Raw genomic sequence first — 17,855 nt, 5'->3', positions numbered from 1 at the left:
ATTGTAAAACGTACTCTCATCAAGAAAATGTTGGATCCAAATCCAAAGAAACGGCAGTTGCCGTTGGAGCACAAATTGGCAAATTTTCTGATTACTTATCGTAATATTCCACATACAACTACTGGTAGAATACCAACAGAGTTATTTCTCAAACGACTGCCAGGTTCTCGTTGTTAAAGCCAAACCTGGCACAGTCAGTAGAAGAGAAACAATTAAGACAGAAAGAGAGTCATGATAGAGGTTGAGTAAGAGAGAGAAGTGTGAAATTAAATCAGAAGGGGAGAGTGAAGAACTATCACCATAAATGGATAAAGTGATTACCAGGAAGAATAGTGAAGATATGTGGCCCTCGCACATATTTGGTCAAGATGTTTGATCATGGAAAGGTTAGGTTTGTTCACATCAATCATATTTTAACTACAGATGTGGAAGAAGTTGAAAGTTGGAATGATTCGATTATTTCTTATGAGTCAGATAGTCTTGTTACAAGTAGAGAGCAAATCCTACATCAAATCCAAGAGAAAGTCAGAATTTAAGTCCGAGTCCAGGTTAGGCAGACAAACAACCTGAAGTTGTAGAGAGTCCACATGCAGTTCAAGGGTTGCCCTTGGAGAAAAACTTTCCTCAGGATCAGCCTAGAATGAGTATGTTTGACACCAAGTTTGGAACATTCTGTTCAAGAGCGAAGGTATCCTCTTTGAAATAGGAAACCAGAGGTTAAGTTTGATTTGTAAATATGGTAAAATCTTTTGTCATATCTTTTGTTATGTATAACTATGCAAGTTATGCATGATGATTATTTTGTTATAATTACTTCTTCATTAAGGAGGAAGAAGCGTACTATGGAGCTCTGCCTAGTGGACTACTGCTCCACGTGGTAGACTACTGTGGTAATTCAACTGCTGCTGTAAATATAATAAAAGCATCATGTGACAAGGTCACCTGACAATTTCCTGGAGAGCTATCTTGTAGTCTGAGTGTGTTGTGTTGTCGTAAAGAATATATCACAGGTGCGGTACTGGAGAGGAAGGAAAACAATACACCAGCACCCTGAAGTGAGGAGAGAATGAACTGGAAAAGGAATGGCTACACAGCTAAGAGGTCATCCTTAGCTCAGTGGGAGCATTCTCACCCAAGCCAGTAGGTTCCAAATCCAATCCAGGACTTCAATGAAGTACTGAGGGAGTGCTGCATTATCGGAGCTACCGTCCATTTGGATGAGGCATTCAACTGAGGCCCTGCCTGTCCAGTCAGCGGCCATAAAACATCCCATGGCACTAGTTGAAGAAAAAACAGCGGAGGCCGGTGTGGAATTTTCATTTGCACTGCCAGGGGTAAACTGGACAATAGTGAGCCGAAAATGACAGGAATAAAACTTACTGCTCCAATTTAACTACTAATGCACGCCTGGCTGGCCTCCCACATTCTACCCGATGTAAACTGGAGGTGATCCAAAACTCGGCTGCCCGTGTCTTAACTCGCACCAAGTCCCGCTCACCTATTACCCCTGTGCTCGCTGACCTACCCTGGCTCCCAGTTAAGCAATGCCTCGATTTCAAAGTTCTCATCCTCGTTTTCAAATCCCTCCATGGCCTCACCCCTCCCTATCTCTGTAATCTCCTCCAGCCCCACAACCACGTCCCCAACCACCCCCCCCCCCCCCCCCCCGAGATGTCTGCGCTCCTCTAATTCTGCCCTCTTGAGCATCTCTGATTATAATCGCTCAATCAGTGGTGTCTGTGCCTTTGGCTGCCTAGGCCATAAGCTCTGGAATTCCCTCCCTAAACCTCTCCAGTCCTTTAAGACACTTCTTAAAACCTACCTCTTTGACTAAGCTTTTGTCCATCTGACCTAATATCTCCTTATGTGGTTCAATGTCAAATTCTTTGTCCCATAATACTCCTGTGAAGCGCCGTGAGACGTTTTACTACATTAAAGGCGCTATATAAATAAAAGTTGTTGTTGTTGCTCTATTGCAACTGTTTATCAGGCCAATACTATCCTGAAAAAGGTCCACCGCTGAACAACCAAAGCACCCATCTGTTTCAGCTCTTTTAATATGATCCTTTAACATACAAAATGTTGCACATAGGACTGAGTGCCATTTTGGGAGATTCGGGTGCGGCATGCACTGCACACGCTCCATCCGGTTTTACTCGAGGCTACAGCTTTGTTTTGAATTATGTGAGCTGCTGTTATACCAGGCACTTCCGCCACCTTGCTGCCGGCCAGGTCATCATCATCATAGGCAGTCCCTCAAAATCGAGGAAGACTTGCTTCCACTCCAAAAGTGAGTTCTCAGGTGATTGAACAGTCCAATACGGGAATTACAGTCTCTGCCACAGGTGGGGCAGACAGTCGTTGGAGGAAAGGGTAGGTGGGGAGTCTGGTTTGCCGCACGCTCCTTTCGCTACCTGCGCTAGTTTTCAGCATGCTGTCGGCGATGAGACTCGAGATGCTCAGTGCCCTCCCGAATGCTCTTCCTCCATTTAGGGCGGTCTTTGGCCAGGGACTCCCAGGTGTCGGTGAGGATGTTGCACTTTATCATGGAGGCTTTGAGGGCGTCCTTGAAACGTTTCCTCTGTCCACCTGGGGCTCGCTTGCTGAGTAGGAGTTCCGAGTAGAGCGCTTGCTTTGGAAGTCTTGTGTTGGGCATGCGGACAATGTGGCCTGCCCAACGGAGCTGGTCGAGTGTGATCAGCAAACCGACTGAATATTGTGCTGGCTGGAGCTGGCGAGCTGCAGTTGGGCACCCATTTGGATCTGCAGCCCACTGGCAACGTGGTAATGAGTCCCGGCCCTCAAAATGGACTGGGCCTCCTACCACCTTTTATGTATATGTATCACCAGTGCTACATGTTGTGGGTAATTCTTAATTGGCATTGGCCTAGCAAGTCACTGAGTTGAAAAATCTTTGTTTGAGAGGCCTTTCACTCCCTCCTCAAGGTAACAAGTAATGGGCAATAAATGCAACCTTGCTCGTGTTACTCACAAATGAATTACAGGTTGTAGATTTTCTAATTCAGTTAACAGGAACTAGATCATCTAAGAGCCGAGTCACAAAACCTAAAATATCTTGGCCCAGAAATTCTCTACCTTACTGCCACAAGTTACCACTGCAATCCTGGCGAAAAGTGGCAGCCACCACTCTAATGCAGGATTCGGCGGCTGCCATTTTGGCGAAGGCCTTAGCGTGCTGACTGCAGCACTGGCTTTGGAGTTACAAATATGGAGAGCGTGACATCAAACCGACTTAACATCATGCTCTGTGAACTTGGACATTAGCGCTGAGTTCAGCGTTGGTCTAAGCTCGCTCTGAAAAGAGAGAGGTCAGCATTTCTTAAAAGGACACACACAGCTTTCAGGTAAGTTTACATTTAAGCTTTTGAACTGGACTTTTTATATTTTGTTGAAGTAGTAGTTTGGTGCAATAGATGTTAAAAGTTTTTAAAGTGTGCAGGGAATGCGGCTGGACGCTTGCAAAGCCTCGGATGGTAAAGGAAGGTCACTGAGAAGACAGAAAATGCTGAAAATACTCAGCAGGTCAGGCAGCAACCGTGAAGAGAGAAACAGAGTTCACATCTCAGGTTGAGATGCTGCCTGACTTGCTAATTATTACCAGCATTTTATGCTTTTATTTCAGATTTACAGTATCCGCTTGCAGAGGGAAGAGGAAGGCACAGAAGGGGAATATGCAGAAGAGGAAGACATAGAAGAGGAAGAAGCAGAAGAGCCTGAAGCGGAAGGAAGGATGCAACCCAGAAAGCCATTTTCTGGCCAGGATATCCGAGATGGAATCATCCACCTGCGCGAACAACCCCAATTCCCCTTTTAACATTTGTCCCAAACTTTACCTTCCTTCTGTTACTGACCATCAGAGCATCCACTTGGCCACAATGCTGAAATAAAAACCGCCACAAAGCAAACTTTCCAATGCAACTTTATACATCTATTCATCTAGTATGACATTAAGAAATCAACCAATCACCCTTATGCATTCCCTTAGTGACTGTCTTTTGTGTGCCTTTGCCTATCCTACTAATGTAACGCAGTGCTACCCCAGGCTGCAGCTTAGCTGGTGAACGCTGCTGACTTTGAGTGGGGGACACTGGAAACAACCTTGCTGGTCAACCTTGAGGAGCTGGTGGCTGGGAATGTCAAATTGAGTGATGCTCTTTCTTCTTCTACTCTCCTCTCTCGTTTCTTGGGCAACCACTAGCTGGGCAGACTGCATTTCTTGGGTGTGTGAAATGAGGAAAGCACAAGAGTGGAGTTGTGGCGAGCGGAGGGCAGGAAAGCAAGGAGTGCATGGGAGAAGGAGGATAACCAGCATCTTGTATCCTTTCAGCCCCACCGCTGGCCAAGGGCTCAGCCTTGCTCCTGCTAAGAATGTCAAGCACCGTCTCCTGTAATGGGGGTGATGTTTGGCTAGGAATGGGAAGTGTGCCTTGTGTTTGCTACAGATTTCTGGTAAGTGTTGTGAAGGGGGGGTGCGGGGTGGGGGGCGGGGTTGTGCATTGAGCTAGTGGTGCAGTTGGTAGGAGATGGCTTTTGAAAATGACCTTGACCAGTGGCCTGAAGTCATGAAGTTTCTTTGGACACTGGAGCCAGGTCGTGGGGGCGACACTTCTGGCAATGACGGCCTCGGTGATCGTGTCCCACATCCTTATTTCTCTAGTGCCTCCTGGCTCCTGTTGGTGGGGGCCAGTCTTGCAGTGTTGATCCCCTGCACAATGCTGTAGTGCTGCTTGCGAGACCCTGGACGCCCCATCTCTGGCTTGTTCAGGTTTTGTATTAGTTCTGAACCACTTTTCTGATTTTTTTTTTAAGTGCGGAAGGCAATTCAGCTTTAAGAACTGAAGAATCTCATTTAGGAATTCCTTTTAATGTAATTCTTTTTCAGTTGAGCTGTAAGGGCTAAAAATGGCCTATTTTTAAATATTTTTTTTCAATTTTAGACGGCATTTCCCCTTTAAGGGACCAAATTGCTTTCTGAAATGACCTGCCTTGCTTTAAAAGATTGTTCTTGCAGCAATGATGCTTTGGCCACGCTACATTGGACCTCCTGCCGAGACTAAAACCACAAAAATGGCCTTGCACGGTAAGCTTAGTGTTGGGCTAATGTTAATTAACAACCAGCACCAATTTACCGGCCTGCAGTACCATCAATTTCGGCAGCTGTTAAGTCCGGCCTGCGGTAGCACTGGCTGATTTCTAGCGATCTCCAATTTCTAGGCCCTTGCATTTTTTTGAAATGAAAGATGTTGTAAGAACATAAGAAAAAGGAGAAGTAGGATCTTTGGCCCATCGAGCCTGCTCCCCCATTCAATAAGATCATGGCTGATCATCGATTTCAACTCCACTTTCCAGCCCTATCTCCATATCCTTTGATTGCCCTAGATTCCAAAAATCTATCTATCTCAGCTTTGAATACATTCAGAGACTCAGCATCCATATCCCTCTGGGACAGAGAATTCCAAAGATTCACAACCCTCTGAGTGAAGACATTTCTCCTCATCTCTGTCTTAAATGGCGTTCCCCTTATCCTGAGACTGTAACCCCTAGTTCTATGATGCAAAGAGAGATCATCACACTCCAACCAGGGGAAAAAAACCTCTCAACATTTACCCTGTCAATCCCCTTCAGAATCTTGTATGTTTCAATGAGATCACCTCTCATTCTTCGAAACTCCAGAGAGTATAAGCCCATTCTACACAATTTTTCATCATAAGACAGCCCTCTCATCTCAGGAATCAATCTGGTGAATCTCTGTTCTACCAGCTCCAAGACAAGTATATCCTTCCTTACATAAGCAGACCAAAACTGTGCATAGTATGTCAGGTGTGGTCTCACCAAGGCCCTGTACAATTGTAGCAAGACTTCCTTACTCTTGTACTCCAACCCCCTTGCAATAAAGGATAATATGCTGTTTGCCTTCCTTATTGCTTACTGTACCTGCATGCTAGCTTTATGTGTTTTTTGCAAAAGGACATCCAAATCTCTTGAACACCAAAATTTAAAAGCTTCTCATTATTTTAAAAAATATTCTGTTTTTCTATTCTTTCTATCAAAGTGAATGACCTCATTATACTCCATCTGCCATCTTACTGCCCACTCACTTAGTCTATCTATATCCCTTTGCAGACTCTTTGTGTTATCCTCACGGCTTACTGTCCCACCTAACGTTGTATCATCAGCAAACTTGGATACATTACACTCGGTCCCTTCATCTAGGTCATTAATATAGATTGTAAATAGCTGAGGCTCCATCACTGATCCTTGCGGCACCCCACTAGTTACAGCCTGCCAATCTGATAAAGACCAGTTTATCTCTACTCTGTTTTCTGTCCGTTAAGCAATCCTCTATCCATGCTAATACATTACATCCAATCCCATGAGCTCTTATCTTGTGTAACAACCTTTTATGTGGCACCTTATCGAATGCCTTTTAGAAATCCAAATATACTACATCCACTGGTTCTGCTTTATCTACTCTGCTAGTTACATCCTCAAAAAAACTCTAATAAATTTGTTGTGGATTGGAGAAAGCAAAATAAATAAAATGAAGAAAAGGTCAGCTCATTTACCTGTATTGCACATTTTGCATTCTCCATCTTTTGAGCTGTGACTTAAAATAATGACGCAAAGAGAGATCATCACACAACAGTTTCACACAGGAGTTTGACAAAGTAAGCATTTGTAACCACTGTTTGCAACATCATCAACTTACCTTTAGTTTTAAAGGAGAAGTTGCAGTAGTTGCAGTGATAAGGTCGAAGGTCAGTATGGGTGCGAATGTGCTTTCTCAGCATACTGGGCTTCTTGCAACGTATTCCACATTCCTCACAAATGTACTTTCCCCTCCCTCGGCCCCGAACATACACATACTCTTCATTTGATTTATATCTTTAAAAAGAAAAAAAAGTTGGTTTACAATTTATTATTACTTTCGTCTTTCTGGTTGCAAAAAAAATTATAGCAAGACTCAGTACAAGTGGAGATTATTACGGAATGAACATCCCACCCACAGTAAAACTTAACTTCAACTGCACATTTTCACAAAAAGACATTGGGGGTCATTTTAACCTCCGCCACCCCGCCGCCCCAACCCTCTCCATGACAGGAATTGGCAAAAATGTGAAACCCGAACCCAACCTACTGTGAATGTGACTACTTGTGGTATAACTGCGCCTGGTTTAGGGGCGTCTGAGTAACCCGTTCTGGATAGGCGGGTCGGCAATTAATAAAGTTTAATGAGACTCCGTTTCTCAGATTTTGCGAGCCTTTTGAATTTAAGAACAATCTCTCCCTCCCACGATCAGCCAACACACCTCCCCACCCCCCGTGATCTTTCTCCCTCAACCTGCGTTCCTCCCTCTCCTCTAACCACCAAGCTCCTACACCCTCAACCTCCCAATATTCTCTGATCGCCGGGGACAATCCCAGCGGTTCAGGCAACCAACCTAATCCCAGGAAGTGAGTACCTCATTTAAATATTTGAATGAGGCTGCGTGCCTCAGATATTTTCTTTGTTCCAGCTTTAATGCTGGTTGGCTGGGTTTCCTGGGCCTCAGGAAACCAGGCAGCTAAAGGGAGGGGTGAACTACTGCATTGAACAGGCAAGTATCTTTACAGCACTACTTATGGGCCTTGAGGAGCAAGAGTGGCTTCTGTGGCCCACCAAGCAAAACTGTAACCCTCCCCAGCGATCGGTCCCTCCCCCACTCCATCATCTAATGCCTCCTCCTATTATCGCAGAGACGGGATCGGAGTGGAGGTAGGAAAGGTAGGGCGATAGCGCATGACAAAGGCGCAAGGTCATGGGAATGTTCTGTTTCAACAGAAATGCCGTATAATCTTATTTATGGTTTTTGTGTCTCCACTGCGTGTAAACGGGCATGATGTGGACACGCATGATGCAATTTCACCTCAACTATGTAAAGGCCCAGTTCACAGATGCAATGGTGGAGGAGGTTTGGAGTACTATAGTGTTTAGTGTAAAAATGTAAACAAGAAGGGCAAAGGCTATCCCCAGATTCAATGGGGAGGCCCTGGATGTACTGCTGGGTGCAGTAAGGGCTGATTCTTAGCAATGGCTAAAAGAAACCTGCAGCCACAACAAAGAAGGAGTGGCTGGATATGGCCTGAGCTGAGCAACAGAAGCCATATAATGAGGACTTGGATCCAGTGCAGGATGCGTTTAATGGCCTAACCAGGTCTGAAAAGGTGTCCAAAGTTGCAGATTCACCTACATCCTATAATGAAACCTCCCTTCTCACACTTTGTCAAATGTACTCCATTCACATCACTCCTCACCCCCACTTGAGTTTCCACAGCATGCATCGTTCGGTTTCAATGCACTTTCTAACACCCTTCTTCCATCCCCCACTGCCACTCACCCCAATCCTTAATTAATGTGATACCACCTCAGTCAGCTTCCCTGATTCTCAGCACACATCCTCAAATGCATGCCAGTGCCATTCGATTGTCTGATTGTCACCCTCACCGAATGCATTACATCCATTGCAGCCACTCAGGTTAGTCATGCCCTCTTGCAGGAGAAGAGAGTGCAATATACAAGGGATAGAGAGAGACAACTGGAGGTAGACCCCCACAGATCGTGGAGCTGAGCAATATGGAGCAGAAGGCTTTGGAGATTAGTAACATATCAGCCTCCGTGAGCATTGGAGATGGAGAGCCATGGAGCTCAATGCTGCAGAGCGGCATAATTAATCTCTCAGACCTACATCTACTGCAAGACTAAACCAGCTTGACTTGAATTCAGCATTGAATGAAATCACCTCAGTAGGTACATTTCAGCATTTGTACATTCTCATTACTAAATCATTTCTATCTCTTCTCTCCTCGAGGGCCATCACGTGAAGAACAGCAGCCCCTGTCCTTTTTTCAGAGGAGTTCATTCCTGCTAAGGGCGCACCATCACAGGACACATGGGTTGCAGGCATGAGCGCAGATACAAGCACTTCGGTGGGTCTTGTTAGAGAGTTAGGTGGGATATCACCTGATGAATCACAGTTCACAAGTGATAACAAGCAGAGAGTGATGGTAGGGACAGCTGCAGACCTCTCCAAGCACTGCTCAGCTGGACAGAAATGCTGAACCCGGGGGCGGGGCTTAAATGAGAAGGAGAATGATTGAGGATTAACAGCAAGTGTGAGAGTTACTGGCAGTCCTGCCAGGCACATTCTCCATAATGTCTCAGAAGATGGAGGAGTTCGGCTCAAACTTTCGTGGAGTGATGGCGCAGACAAAGATGTCTTCCATTGAGAGAGTGGCCTCCTCTGTAAAACTTGAATCATGACACACTAATGAGTCCCTGCAGGCCCTGATGGTGGCCCTGCAAACAATACAAACAAACATGTCTACTGGCTTACACAGGATGACAGATGCATTAAACATGAGCTTCCAAGTTGTCACTGATATTCTCCAAGCTATTCTCCTGTAGAGAAGCAGGAGTGATGTGCTGCTGGCCCATGAGAGGGTTGATGACAATCGGGAAGATAAGAGAAGAAACTTTTCTCAAGACGTTTGCACGTCTCATCCGTTGGCCCTGCGACCCACTTAACCAGTGCCCGATGTGCTGCCTCCTCTTGCTGGACCAGTCTGCCTCTGCACAGGTGCAGGTGGAGCAATCCTTGGTGGGGCTTTCACAGGCACCTCAAAAGTCAGAGCAGGGATTATAGCAATCTGCCACTATCTCTGCTGAAGCCGCAAGGTTTGCACCGTGTAGAAGTGCTGGGAGAAAGAGAAAAGTTTTGTACTTCACCGAGGGTATGCACATGGGTGTTTTTGAAAATGTATTGATATTTTCAATTTATTAAGTCACATTAAATTTATTACCTTGCACCACTTTCCCATGTTCCCCATTCTTGCATGGCAAGTACCAACTGTGCTTTTCATTTGTTTGGTGCTGAAGAATACATGAAATTTACTGAGACCCATTGGTACATGTTCCTGATTTTTTTTCTTTTTTTCTTTCTTTCACAAGCACGAGTAGATGGATGGTTGAAAAACTGCTTGAGTAAAGGTTTGGGGTGGAGAATGGAGGGTTATCTGAAGGTCCAGTGTGTACGACTAACTGAATCTTCAAGTTATTTGGGTTCTGGTCCAGGCGCCTGAAGTGCATCTTCAGCATGCCGATGGCTTGCTCGGTAATACATCTATTGTCATATGGCTTGCGTTGTAATGTTCCTAGGGTTCCTCAGAGGTGCCATCAGCCAAGTCTGAAGCGGGTATCCTTTGTTGGCTAGCAGCCACCCTTTAAGGCTGGATCAACAGATTGAGGATGTTGGACTGCCACAGTATGAAAGCATCACGGAAGCTCTCAGCAAATCTGGCAAAGACCCACATTAACCTATTTTTGTGGTTACTACAGCAGGTGAACATTGGTTACCGAATGCTCCTGGTCGATCTGGTGGTGCTTGGATTGCCACTCGTATGCAGTTGATGGCATCCTACACCTTTAGGAAGTGCAAATCCAAGTGCCTGCTCATTCAGGCTAACATAGGGGTTGCACCCTGGAAGGAAGCAGAGGCAAAGAAATTGAGGGTCGTGGTGACTTTTATAGCCATGGCCACCAGATCTAGAATGTGGCAGGTCTTCTAAAAGGCTACTGCCTGACATGATAATCTCAGACTTCGGAAGCACTGCTCCATCGAGAGGTCAAGGAAGCTGAGCCTCTGACCGTAAAATTTGTGCAATGCTGATTTTGACACCAGTGCTGCCATTTTGGAGCTCAAAGCTTCAGCTAACGCCTTCTCTTAAAAACTTGCACAGCTGAACATGCATTCAGCAGCAGGAAGCGGCCCCGCACCAGCACTATTTAAAGAGATCATCAACTACGTTCAGTTTAGTTGCTGATTGATTTCTACTGGCTCTTGCTACGACTCTACAAATGTTTTGTGCTTTCTAGTGTTCTTTAAAGTTACTTACGTCTACAGGGAGTGGTGTGGGACATGTCCTGACTTCAAAGCTTCTGCAGAAACCAGTTGCTCCCAGACATGGGTGCACTATTAGGAAATCCCTTTGGAATACAGCATGACCTGGAGAATGAACAGAGGGCAGGCAGAGCAGGTCAACCTGTGGGAAGAGGGAGGTGGAGGGGGAGAAGGGCTCTCAGCAGGAGCCATATCCACCCAGGATGTTCAGGGAGCAAGTCGCCTAATTGACAGAGTTCGCCATCATTACCACCGCAAAAGCTGGGCCAATGTATTATTAGTAGTCATTTTCCAACATTCTATAGACTCTGGTTCAGTTCCTATGGATTGGAGGGTAATTAATGTAACCCCACTTTTTAAAAAAAGAGGGAGAGAAAACAGGGAATTATAGCCTGACATCGGTAGTGGGGAAAATGTTGGAATCAATTATTAAAGATGAAATAGCAGCGCATTTGGAAAGCAGTGACAGGATCGGTCCAAGTCAGCATGGATTTATGAAAGGGAAATCATGCTTGATTTCTGGAATTTTTTGAGGATGTAACTAGGAGCGTGGACAAGGGAGAACCAGTGGATGTGGTGTATTTGGACTTTCAAAAGGCTTTTGACAAGGTCCCACACAAGAGATTAGTGTGCAAAATTAAAGCACATGGTATTGGGGGTAATGTATTGATGTGGATAGAGAACTGGTTGGCAGACAGGAAACAAACAGTAGGAATAAACGGGTCCTTTTCAGAATGGCAGGCAGTGACTAGTGGGGTACCGCAAGGTTCAGTGCTGGGACCCCAGCTATTTACAATATACATGAATGATTTGAATGAAGGAATTGAATGTAATATCTCCAAGTTTGCAGATGACACTAAGCTGGGTGGCAGTGTGAGCTGTGAGGAGGATACTAAGAGGCTGCGGGGTGACTTGGACAGGATGGTGAGTGGGCAAATGCATGGCAGATAGTATAATGTAGATAAATGTGAGGTTATACACTTTGGTGGCAAAAACAGGAAGACAGAATATTATCTGAATGGTGGCAGATTAGGAAAAGGGGAGGCGCAACAAGACCTGGATGTCATGGTACATCAGTCGTTGAAAGTTGGCATGCAGGTGCAGCAGGCGGTGAAGAAGGCAAATGGCATGTTGGTCTTCATAGCGAGAAGATTTGAGTATAGGAGCAGGGAGGTCTTACTGCAGTTGTACAGGGCCTTGGTGAGGACACACCTTGAATATTGTGTTCAGTTTTGGTCTCCTAATCTGAGGAAGGACATTCTTGCTATTGAGGGAGTGCAGCGAAGATTCACCAGACTGATTCCCGGGATGGGGGATGGCAGGACTGACATATGAAGAAAGACTGGATCGACTAGGCTTATACTCACTAGAATTTAGAAGAATGAGAGGGGATCTCATAGAAACATATAAAATTCTGACAGGGTTGGACAGGTTAGATGCAGGAAGAATGTTCCCGATATTGGGGAAGTCCAGAACCAGGGGTCACAGTCTAAGGATAAGGGGTAAGCCATTTAGGACCGAGATGAGATGATTCACTCAGAGAATTGTGAATCTGTAGAATTCTCTACCACAGAAAGTTGTTGAGGCCAGTTCGTTAAATATATTCAAAAGGGAGTTAGATGTGGCCCTTACGGCTAAAGGGATTAAGGAGAATGGAGAGAAAGCAGGAATGGGGTACTGAAGTTGCATGATCAGCCATGATCATATTGAACGGTGGTGTAGGCTCGAAGGGCCGAATGGCCTACTCCTGCACCTATTTTCTATGTTTCTATGTAGTAAGGCAATCTCTGTCCATTAGTAAATCTTTGCTCACTGCTTATAAAATGTAATAATATATAAAACTGAGCTTTGTTGGGATCCCTGAAACTCTGTACAGGCTAATTATGATGCTCCAATGTTTCCAGAGCTGACTGCTGCGATCGTGCCTCATTTAGTTATTCTGGGTGTTGGGTTCATGATCAGTAAGAGTGAGAGATTAATGGATGAGGATATTTTCAAGTTGACATTTTTAAACCAAAAAAGAGTGAGTTTGACACTCAGGACTTCATCTGACCCTCCTCAATGCAATTATTGCCTCTGAATTGTCCCCTACTCTTTCTGATCATGAATCTCATTAATTTTGACAGCTCTGGTGAAACACGAGAGCACCGTTTCATCACACTTCAGCAAAGTTATGGCGCAGCGTGCTACCATCTACAGGTAAATTCCTGGCAAGTCCTAAAAGTATCCTCTTGCATTCAGCATATACCGATTTATAAGATTGTTAAAAAATGTTAGTGCCCAAAATAAAATTTTGTAAATATAATACAAATGTAATTCCTACATTCTACATTGTGTGCTGTTTTAGGGAAATTTAAGATTACATGTTGAATGCAGTTACTTCATAACATGTTTTGGTATCTGCTTTCTTCTATATAGAATTGGTGTGACGGGCTAAGGATGAACCCAGCTATTTACAATATACATGAATGATTTGGACGAAGGAATTGAATGTAATATCTCCAAGTTTGCAGATGACACTAAGCTGGGTGGCAGTGTGAGCTGTGAGGAGGATACTAAGAGGCTGCAGGGGGACTTGGACAGGATGGTGAGTGGGCAAATGCATGGCAGATAGTATAATGTAGATAAATGTGAGGTTATACACTTTGGTGGCAAAATAGGAAGACAGAATATTATCTGAATGGTGGCAGATTAGGAAAAGGGGAGGCGCAACAAGACCTGGATGTCATGGTACATCAGTCGTTGAAAGTTGGCATGCAGGTGCAGCAGGCGGTGAAGAAGGCAAATGGCATGTTGGCCTTCATAGCGAGAAGATTTGAGTATAGGAGCAGGGAGATCTTACTGCAGTTGTACAGGGCCTTGGTGAGGCCACACCTTGAATATTGTGTTCAGTTTTGGTCTCCTAATCTGAGGAAGGACATTCTTGCTATTGAGGGAGTGCAGCGAAGATTCACCAGACTGATTCCCGGGATGGGGGATGGCAGGACTGACATATGAAGAAAGACTGGATCGACTAGGTTTATACTCACTAGAATTTAGAAGAATGAGAGGGGATCTCATAGAAACATATAAAATTCAGTGGCTCTTTAAATTGGCCAGTACATGGGTGACCAATCAACATCACACAAATCATGAGACTCTTCTGTTGGTAAGGCACGGCTCTCTTCCCCCTTTCAAGTTGTTTGGTTGCGGTGTGGCTCTTCATATTAACTCCTGCAGCATTGGTTAGCTGTAACTGAACAGCTCCAGCAGTCAGTCACAGGTTCTGCTCATAGACCAATGTCAAAAGAACAACAGGAAGCATAGAAAGAGGAATGGTAGTTAAACTGATGAGTCCAACACTATTTAAGTACATGGATGGTTTAATTGTGTAAATTTTCCAATTGCCACTTAAATTACTGTCACATAGTCTTAATATGAACAGACCATGGGGCTGAAATTGCCCCCCTCTTTAAGGCCCATTACCACCTCGCTTCCTAGAGGCAGTAATGGGGCGGTAAGGCCTTTCCAAACGGGTGCAGGCGGATGGTCCGACCCCTTACTGCCTGACGGCAATCCCTTTCCACCCTGCATGAGCGGACCCGCCGCCAGTCGGTGCCCCCAACAGCTTTTCCCGGTGGGAAGCTGTCAGTGGCTGGGTGGTACATCTGCCATTAAAGGACAGGGCACACTGCCGTGGTCGCCATTTTATTTTAATTGTCGGCCGACTCTGCAGTCAGCCCGACAATGGCGGCCATGGGTTTGGCCAGGCCGCCAACAGGCAGCCAACAGGCAGCCCATGCACTTCCTCTTAGATAGCGGGCCGCTGGCCCGGCCAAAGCCCTCGCTGGTGTCCCAGTGGGCGCCACTAAAGTGGCTGCAGAGCTCGCAGCGGCCCTCCCCTTTAAGTGAAGGGGAGTGACGTTGCTATGTGTTAGCGTGACATGGTTCATCCGTGTTGCGCTGATGTGCTCAGCAAGGCGCTGATGACACCACTCGCCTTCTGCCCTGCTCCCGACGCACTTCTGCCACTCAGCCGCCCCAAACATCGCCCCGATCGATTCTCCGCCCCATCGATTCGGGTGGACAATCATCACTTAATTCAAATTACTCACCGGTGGAGGGCAATTTCAGCCCCATATGTTTTACTATTAATTGTGCCTTCATTTTGGGGGAGTGGGAATGTTTGTAGTTATTCTTACTCTACCCTATTCAGCTGGAACAAAGCAGGATATTGTGAAGCAAAACTCAATCTGACTGAACCTTAACTCCAAAAAACAAATGAATTGGGGTCGTGTCAGAGGTTGAAATGCAAAAGATCTGGAACAGAAACCGAACTCGCCTCGAACCCACCCATTTCCAGTTTTAAGGGAGACAGGACGAGGGGTGTATGACCAATCTGCTCGCAGGAAGTGGTTTGGTTATTTAAATATCATAAGGAGGCTGCCTGCCTTTATTTTAACAGTGAGTCTATTTTTACCCACAGGTAGCCGGGTTTCACAGGTCTCGGGAAACCCGATAACATAAAGAAGGTGAGAAGGGCTGAACCCATAAGGATTCACAATACCGCTTGTGGGCCAGGAGAAGGGGTGTTTCCTCTAGGCCCAGTAATCACTCCACTGCCCGCAGCAATCTGTCTGCTTCCCCCTGACCACCGTCTCCCCACACCCGACCGGCATCTGCCACCTCTCCCCACCTCCAGCCACCATTGGACGTGCCCCCCCGCCCCCCCCTAGAACCGAGAAATCCCCCAGGCCACCATCAGACCACCCCCCCCCTCCACCACCACAATCGGGACACCCTCCCCCCAGACCACCATCGGCCTCCCACAATCTCTCTCACTCCCCCAATACACCTACCTGCTCTAGTAGGGTCATGAATAAGGCTTCCCGCCCAAAAGGCCTCCAGCCTATAAATCAGGCTGCCTGTGTGTGGGAACCCCACCTAAAGGGGTCCTGCAGTTAATTTCTGCAGGATCTTTGTGAAACCCGTTCTTCTGGGTTTCCTGCCCTCACAACAGCCCTCCCCGCACAGAATTCGCCTCCAGGATAATGTATCAATGGAATTTTGGCCTTGTCTGCACAGACTTTAGATTTGGTAATTTACTCTGACAAGCTTTTAGTATTTACTATTGGTACAGAATAGTACTTTTCATACAATTATAGAAATTTATGGCACAGGAGGACATTCAGCCCATTGTGTCTGTGCCAGCCAAAAAAGAGCTATCCAACCTAATCCCACTTTTCAGCTCTTGGTCCGTAGCCCTGTAGGTTACGGCACTTCAAGTGCATATCCAAGTAGTTTTTAAATGTGGTTTCAGGCAGTGAGTTCCAGACCCCCACCATCTTTTGGGTGAATAACATTCTCCTCAACTCCCCTCTAATCCTCCTACCAATTTGTTTAAATCTACGCCCGCTGGTTATTGACCTCTCTGCTAAGGGACATAGATCCTTCGTATCCATTCTATCTTTTATACACCTCAATTAAGTCTCTCTTTAGACTCCTCTGTTCCAAAGAAAACAACCCCAGCCTATCCAATCTTTCCCCATAGCTAAAATTCTCCAGTCCTGGCAATATCCTCGTAAAACACCCTTGCACTCTCTCCAGTACAATCACATCTTTCCTGTAATGTGATGACCAGAACTGCATGCAGTACTCTAGCTGTAGCCTTACTAGTGTTTTATACAGTTCAAACATAACCTCCCTGTTCTTATATTTTATACCTCAGCTATAAAAGGAAAGTATCCCGTATGCCTTCTTAAAAACCTCATCTACCTGTCCCACTACCTTCAGGGATCTATAGACATGCACTCCAAGATCCCTCTGTTCCTCTACACTTCTCAGTATCCTACCATTTATTCTATATTCCCTTGCCTTGTTAGCCCTCTCCAAATGCATTACCTCACACTTCTTCAGATTGAATTTTATTTGCCACTTTTCAGCCTACCTGACCAGTCCATTGATATTTTCCTGCAGTCTACAGCTTTCTTCCTCACCATCAACCACATGGCCACTTTTGTCTTGAACCGTTTGTAATAGAAGTGATTTTCAGGCTTCTGTTCTTACTCCAGTGTTTGTTGTTTTCCTCTCCCAAACTCTAGGTCAATCTCCTTGATTAAATGTCACGAAATCAAACGTCACACGATCAAACCTCCAGGAAAACGTCCAACCAGAGTTGACAACCCTATCTGCGCTCTAAAACACAACACCCATTGACCAATGCGTACCAAGCAGAATAAGCACAACACACTGTGCAAACAGGTTATACAGACCACTAGATTATATAAGTCACGCATAATAGAATCATGGCCATTTACAGTATGGAAGGAGGCTATTTCGGCCCATCGTGTCCGTGCAGGCCAAGAAGAGGCTATCACGCCTAATCCCACTTTCCAGCTCTAGGTCCATAATCCTACAGGTTACAGCACTTCAAGTGCACATCCAAGTACTTTTTAAATGTGGTGAGGGTTTCTGCCTCTATCATCCTTTCTGGCAGTGAGTTCCAGATTCCCACAACCCTCTGTGTGAAGAAATGTCCCCATAAAACCTTCTGCCAATCACTTTAAATTTATACCCACTAGTTGTTGACCCCTCTGCTAAGGGAAATAGGCCCTTTCTATCCACTATATCTAGGCCTCTCATAATTTTATACACCTCAATGAGGTCTCCCCTCAGCCTCCTCTGTTCCAAGGAAAACAAACTCAGCCTATCCAATCTGTCCTCATAGCTAAGATTCTCCACTCCCGGCAACATCCTCGTAAATCTCCTCTGTACCCTCTCTAGTGCAATCACGTCCTTCCTGTAATGCGGTGACCAGAACTGTATGCAGTACTCCAGCTGTGGCCTAACCAGTGTTTTATACAGTTCAAGCATAACCCCTCTGCTCTCCTGCTCTTATATTCTATGCCTTGGCTAATA

The 17,855-nt window shown here is 45.5% G+C and overlaps 1 protein-coding gene across 8 annotated transcripts in view; it reads right to left on the bottom strand.

Moving 5' to 3' along the window:
- hivep1 (HIVEP zinc finger 1) overlaps positions 1-17,855 on the bottom strand; it is a 330,679-nt gene that overhangs the window by 60,434 nt on the left and 252,390 nt on the right. For all 8 annotated transcript variants that reach the window (XM_070880700.1, XM_070880703.1, XM_070880704.1 and 5 more), the window contains one exon: positions 6,731-6,906. In XM_070880700.1, coding sequence (XP_070736801.1) covers positions 6,731-6,906 — 176 coding nt within the window. The remainder of the gene's footprint in view (positions 1-6,730; positions 6,907-17,855) is intronic.

Source organism: Pristiophorus japonicus, chromosome 5 (genome assembly GCF_044704955.1).
Source record: "Pristiophorus japonicus isolate sPriJap1 chromosome 5, sPriJap1.hap1, whole genome shotgun sequence".
Classification (NCBI taxonomy): domain Eukaryota; kingdom Metazoa; phylum Chordata; class Chondrichthyes; family Pristiophoridae; genus Pristiophorus; species Pristiophorus japonicus.
The sequence above is the reverse complement of the archived record's forward strand: the minus strand, read 5'-3'. Positions and strand labels throughout refer to the sequence as shown.